At 30.9% G+C, this 6,900-nt stretch overlaps 1 protein-coding gene and 1 long non-coding RNA gene across 2 annotated transcripts; both read left to right on the forward strand.

Annotated features, from left to right (window-relative positions):
* The first annotated feature begins 677 nt into the window (after positions 1-677).
* On the forward strand, positions 678-2,867 carry LOC123885766. Its single transcript, XR_006801242.1, has 2 exons — positions 678-756; positions 2,749-2,867. It is a non-coding gene; the product is annotated as an uncharacterized LOC123885766 (long non-coding RNA).
* Positions 2,868-4,254: 1,387 nt separating this feature from the next.
* On the forward strand, positions 4,255-5,947 carry LOC123885547. Its single transcript, XM_045934826.1, has 7 exons — positions 4,255-4,393; positions 4,507-4,674; positions 4,767-4,877; positions 4,968-5,049; positions 5,136-5,231; positions 5,340-5,476; positions 5,874-5,947. Exons 2-6 carry the CDS (start codon positions 4,619-4,621, stop codon positions 5,457-5,459), a joined length of 465 nt encoding a protein of 154 aa, XP_045790782.1. The 5' UTR covers positions 4,255-4,393; positions 4,507-4,618; the 3' UTR covers positions 5,460-5,476; positions 5,874-5,947.
* The last annotated feature ends 953 nt before the right edge of the window (positions 5,948-6,900 follow it).

The raw sequence follows: 6,900 nt of genomic DNA on the forward strand, positions 1-6,900 counted from the left end.
ATTCCTTTGTAATCAAACTCAGAGCAATCAGAACTTCCCAAAGAAAATCGAAGTTAGAGCCATCATTATCCATTAATCGTTCCTCTTCTCACATCGTTCTCAAATCGAAGTTAGAGCCATCGTTCTCACATTGTCACTTCTGTTTCAGGTGCTCTTTTCTGCAACTTGATCTAAGATGTTGTTTTTGTTCTTTGATTTTGTTTTTCAATTTTCTTTCTTCCCTCATAATCTTGTGACCGTGTATTTTTTCAATATTTATAATTATAGTGTTCATATGTGTAATTACAGTGTTCTGCAACTTAGTAATTACAATCTTTTAACATATAAGCAGTCATATATCTGATTGGTTAATATTTATCTTTTCATACATTATTAAGTTCCTACAGTACTAAAAACTACTGATTGGAAATATACATTATTAGAAATATCAGTTTTTGAGCTCTTTGATATAAAGCACCCAATACCCTCTTGTATTTGCACTCCAATTGTAAAGTTCAACATAGAATAATGACCTTCATATTTTTAATTTTTAAGCTGGAAAAAGTCGTATTGGTGAGGTTGTTTATCTCTTGAAAGTGAAGTTTTATTAGTGATAATTAAAGTTAAAGAAAATTATATTAAGTAAGGGAGAATAAATTGCTTACATATACGAGTAGTATTTAGTAAAAAAAAATATACGAGTAGTATTTAGTGAAATTGTTTTGTAATAGAAATTCGATAATGTTTTATAGCACTGACCTTTGCTCTCCCCGAATGGTAGTGTAACGTCCCGGATTTTGATCCAAGACAATTACGCATAATTCTTTTTTTTTTTCTTTTCTTTTTGAAAACATTATTATTATATATTCTTATAAAAAAAACATCACCTAATAATGTGTAATTTACTTATGCATACTAACTAATTCCATTTATTTATCTATACTACTAAAAGATAATAAGATTGGTTTTCTTAGCAACTAAAATAAATAAATCAGATTCTTGATCTTTTATACCATCCGAAATAAAATGAAAATCTTAGTTAAAAATACTAGCAAATTAATATGTTGGAACATGAAATGATTTATTAAAGATAAAGAAAGAAAAACTTGTGGGAAAAGTTCTAGCGGAAACTCCGCATTTCCAAACATACTAGACAGTTCGAAAATAAAATACGATTATCAAATTATTTGTTTCGACATAATTTATTTATTAAAAACCCATAATTCTTTTCCCCCGTTCTCGCAAGCAAGCTTCAATCATCGTTAAGTCCACCTTCCTTGGTACCTAATATGTTAAGTGCAAGGGTCAATATTCCTAAACCACAAATACAATCATATAGAACATAAAAACATAAAATAAGAAAGATAGTCAAAGACTCACCACATAAAAGGTAAAAGCCAAATAGCACAAATAAGATAATAAAAACAACACTTGCAACTCACCAAAATAATGCTAATAAGATAAATAGAAATTAGACTAAATGATGCATGAAATGCAACTAGACCATGATCCGGATATCGCCCCATTTGGCACTTGGAATTTAACGCCCCAAGTAGCGTATTCGCCCTATTTGGCACATAACAAATCGCCCCATTTGGCACTTGGAATTTAACGCCCCAAGTAGCGTATTCGCCCCATTTGGCACATATTAACAAAATCGCCCCATTTGGCACTTGGAATTTAACGCCCCAAGTAGCGTATTCGCCCCATTTGGCACATAACAAATCGCCCCATTTGGCACCTATGACTCGACTATATGCCATGCTATGCTTTTTATCACTATTTTCTAATAATATCATGAACACAATTCCTATAAGTTATAGCAGGTACAACAGTAAATTTCGAAACAAATTCCCATTAAACCATCACCATAATTCATGAAATAAGTATGTCACAGCCTTCACTATATCAGCAACAAGTAAACAAGTAAATTAGATAACCAACTATCTTTCATAGATCATCACTTTCTCAAAAATAAATCATTGGAAATGCCACACAAAGTTTAAAACACATTAACGCCACAAACAAGGTGCTAACTGTATATTCTTATTATTTTATTTATGCACTATAGTTTTGTATCTCTTATTAGGTAAGGATTCTACCACTAACCTACCTTATGATCCTATGACCTACATGATTGTACCGGAATATAAGCCCTTACCTTTACGTGCTTTCCCTTCCGATGTTGACTTTAGAGATTTCCAAACCAACCACACAATCAGAGGTTTAGGACTCTTTTACGGTTAAGAGTTCTTGCCGTACTAAAAGAAAAGAGATGAAATTTTGAAGAGAAAGTGATGTGTTGAATGGTACTTGAGAGAATGATGAGTTGGGGTCTATTTATAGTGTTGATGGTTGAGAGAAAAGTTAATCATGGGATGGATTGAGGGAGTTGTATAGTTGACCGTTTTTGAAAAAGGAAGCGGAATGATCATTTTCTAGTAACTATAATCCCACTATTTGAGTGTATTTTTAATAGTTGTAGTGCCCCCTTATTAAGCTTATCTACACATTATTTGTTTTATCTCCCATATCCTAATTCCTCTCTACATATGTATATCTTCACGTACATATACCATTCCCCCCCTTTTTTTTATTTATTTTATTTTATTTTTAAAGAAGGTGTCACCATTAAATTAATATTGTATGATTTCCTATAAGTTAATTTTATTTTCTATTATTGGAGATCAACTAAAATAATCAATTTAAATATAAGTAATTAGAATAAATAACGTTATAGTTTCTAATTTAAAATTCAGGGTCTCACAGGTAGATTATTGTGACTTGTGAGAATGTAAATAAAATTGGAAGTAACATGATACTTATAAGATATTGTAACTAATAAACTCATTTAATCTGTAGAATGTAGATATATTTTTTGCTTCCTTTATGTTGGGCTAACCAATAAAACATAAGCACATGCTCATGATATACAACATGTTTTTTTAAAGTCCATTGAATTTGTTATTTACTTTTTCTGGTTTAGACAAACATCCTTCACTTGGAAAACCATGAACATGAAGACTAATACTCCATTTAATATGAAGCTTAATTTTTTGGTGATATTGAAAAATTATATAAAATGAAATAACGTTTTTATTTATTTGTTTATTTTGGTCAAGTAGTATAGCGGCTAAAAATTCCACCTCTCCCTAGTAAGAAATTTGCCCTTAATAAAAATGGGATTTGGATCCTCTCCAATTTTCCCTTATGTTTTATCTACTTTTTCTTAATTCAAATGTTGATTTTTTCTTCTTTGTAATTTACTAACACTTGGATTAAGAAAAATTGAGAAAGCATGAGTGAAAAATGGAGAGATCCAAATCCATGAAAATGTAAGAAAATCTTTGGACTAAGTAATGTAACTTACTCATAACTCAATTAAGCCACATTCTGGCTGAGGTACTTGAGTTTGCGTTGAATCCAAAGTTTTTAAGTTCAGTAGCTTACCAATGGATCTAGGAATAAGGATTAACTTTTGTATGACTCAGGTTCAAGTACCTTAAATGGAAAAGGTTCCCCAAATTATTAGGAACAAAATTCAACATAGATTTGTCAAAATCAAGTACTTTCAAAACCTTGAACTTGGCAAATGCTCTGCTAATGCAATGTTCATTTAGTTCAAAAACAAAAAGAGCGCGCAGTCTTGAGTTATTAGAGCGTTTTTCAACAATGCAATTTCCTAGTTATTCTAACTGTGACCTGTTCATCATCTTCACGTATTAAATGGAAAAAGTTTAAATTTTTCATTTTTCTAATGATCACTTCGCGCAATAAATCATGAACTTGACAAGTTTTCACTTTCCCATCAAAACCAACTTTGGAAACTTGAACCAAACTTCTATTTATCAACTGTGTCATCATGTGCTCTTCAGCCACTTCCCTCAACAGTCTTTTCTCCTCATTCTTAACAACCTAGCTAATAAGTAATAACTACTTAATTATTTACCTATAAAAGCTAGCTTAAGACTTAACTTGCAATATAACTACTTAAGTATCTATTGTGATTTCTCTACTGATATGGAGTTCAAGTTGTTATTAATCTAAATACATAGTCTTAAATTTCTATGTTGTGTGGTTTTTGTGGTTTATGATTTGTGTGATGTGATTATGATTGAGGACTACTAATTAGGACTCTACTAAATTTTAAGTTCTAAAAATGGTGGTTCAGCTGGTTTACAAAAAATAAAATTCAGCTGGTTTACCCTAAAAATGGTGGTTCAGCTGGTTTACAAAAATTAAAATTCCTTGATGATTATACGAAATATGCCTGGAAGTCGGAAACTGTGATGGAAATAAATACGGGCGATGATATATTCTCTGAGGGATTTTCTGAACATTTGCATTTAGAGCACATAAAAGAGGTTGTTGATCACGACTAGTTAAGTGCCTCTGCTGTCATCGTGTATGCTAGGTACCACTATTATCACCAATATTCTCTAATTTTGACCTACAAATTAATATTTATGTTATTATGTTTGGGAGGTAATATTATCAATATCTGAAATTGTTCTTTTTCATTTCAAGGTATCTCTATGACAAGCTTATTGGTCCTCGTGGATTAACATACAAGATATCATTTTTATCCCCACATGTATCATTTAATGATATTCAAGGAAAAGATATAACAAGAGTATTGATGAAAACTAAGGTGTTGAAGGATGAAAAGATAATTCTTGCACCTTATAATATTGGGTAAGATTTATATTTAAATTACATTTTTTAAGAGATGTGTGTGAATGCGTTAAAAGTAAATTATTTATTGCAATATTCAAATTTGGGTGCAGGATTCATTGGGTTTTGTTTGTCATCAATCCCGATGCTGAGGTTATATATTTTTTGGATCCGCTCGGTGGCGAACCTTCAGATCATGGAAGTATAAAAACAAAGTTTGAAAAGTGAGTATCATTTCTTTTAATTCAACAGTTATATCAATATGATTATTATTTGTAATAATTACTCATTTGAAGTTAATTTAATTTTGTTAGTGAAATTCAAATCTACCGTGCCTGGTGTGAAAATAAAATTTCCAAGTCAAAGAAAGATAAAATCAAATGGAATAAAATAAAGGTATTTTCTAATTATTGTTAATTGTAAATAATAGTTATGTAGTGTAAATTAAAATTGATCTTTGCAAATGTGTTTTTTTTTTCCAGTGTCCTCGTCAAAGAAACACTATTGACTGCGGATATTTTATCATGAGATTTATGAAAGAAGTTATCATGGAATATCCAAATAAGATTCCTGATAATGTACGTTATTTTAATTATTACTATTTCATATTTTTACATATAGCTAGGTATATGAAATGTAGTGTAATTCAATTCTGACTCAATTTTGTGTTACTTTTATATTTGAAGTATTTTTCTCGCCATAGACATTCTACATACTCTAAAGAGAAGCTAGATGAGGTGAAGGAGGAGTGGGCTACCCATATGGTTGAAGATGTTATCAATGATGCAAAGAGGCTGCAAAAATAATAGTTGATCATTAATTGGTAAGTTGTATCCTATAAATATTTAATTATCCAAATATATTCTGATATGACTGTTGTGCTTGGTAGAAAATATAGTTGGTATTCTTGAATTTACATATCCATTGTCAAATTTTAGAGTAATGGGGATAATTATAATGTCCCCAAGGTCATACTATTTCTCCTCTTAAAAGGATTATTTGTAAATGGGCTATTGAAACTAGGAAGAATTATGAGCATGCCTAAGCGCGTTAGTGACATGACGCGAGATCCTTAGTTGCAATACTTTAGCAATGTTTTGCTGCTACTTTGAGTTGTATGCTGAATTTGTGTGGTTTCTAAGAGAGAAAGACAATTTGTATGCTGTCAAATGATGTATTATCAAGCAAATGCCTAATTTCTTGTACATCTATATATACAGGTAGTTTGAGGGCTTCCTTTTTCGATGAAGTGGGCGGTTCTCATCAAGTGACAGGTTGCAGAAGAAAGTAGGGCTAGAGTTTGACTATCTTTTGTAGTGGTCTTTGTGTTTTGTACTAAAATTTGTCATTGATTTTCTCATTAGAAGCTATGGCCAAAGTTTGACAATATCTCTTTTGTAGTGGTCTTTGTGTTTGTACTATTCAATTCGGATTTGTCTTGTAGTCGGATTGGTTTTATTTATGAAATGAATGTATAAGAGTTTTTATTTTATTAGAGCTTGTGTGGTACAACACTATTTTTTAAAAAAAATTTGATAATATATGTTTTGAAAGTATATATATATATATATATATATATATATATATATATATATATATATATATATATATATTGGTACTATATATTTTAAAAGTTCAAGAGCAAGTTGCCAAACAAAAAAAAAATGCAATTTATTGTTTAAAAAAAAGGGTCAGGATTAGGTAAAAAAAAAATCAATACAGGACATACAATAGCATTTTTTACACGGGAGCTATTAAAAGTTAGTCCAGACAAGGAATTATAATAGCGTTTTTTAAATGCGGGCGCTATTATAGATTACATATAACATCGCTTTTACAAAAAAGAGCTATCGAAACCCGTGTCAAAAAGCGTCTTTGGTCCCGTGCAGGCAGATACAACAGCGCTTTTTAGAAAAACCGATATTACAAATACACATTTGATAGCGTTTTCAAACGCTATTATAGGCACCCAGACCTATAATAGCGGATACAGTGATAGCGTTTTTAAGCGATGTTAAAAGTTAAAAAAAAAATGCTATTAAACACCTATTTTTGTAGTAGTGATTGCTTGGTATTGGGCATGTCAGGATTGGAGGTGACGCCAAAAATTCCTTCAGCTGCTTGAATGCTTCTTCGCATTGAGGAGTCCATGAGAATCTCTCACTTTTCTTCAAAGATGTGAAGAAGTGAAAAGACTTCTCGCCTGCACACGACAAAAATCTGGATAAAGCTGTTCTTTCCTGTAAA

This window comes from Trifolium pratense, linkage group LG5 (genome assembly GCF_020283565.1).
Source record: "Trifolium pratense cultivar HEN17-A07 linkage group LG5, ARS_RC_1.1, whole genome shotgun sequence".
In the NCBI taxonomy this organism is placed as follows: Eukaryota; Viridiplantae; Streptophyta; class Magnoliopsida; order Fabales; family Fabaceae; genus Trifolium; species Trifolium pratense.

Excerpts from the sequence above, each read along its gene's own strand:
- LOC123885547 (XM_045934826.1), top strand. The coding sequence starts at position 4,619 with ATGAAAACTAAGGTGTTGAAGGATGAAAAGATAATTCTTGCACCTTAT. Across the intron at positions 4,878-4,967 it reads ATAAAAACAAAGTTTGAAAA|TGAAATTCAAATCTACCGTG; the intron begins GTGAGTATCATT and ends TAATTTTGTTAG. Across the intron at positions 5,050-5,135 it reads TCAAATGGAATAAAATAAAG|TGTCCTCGTCAAAGAAACAC; the intron begins GTATTTTCTAAT and ends TTTTTTTTCCAG.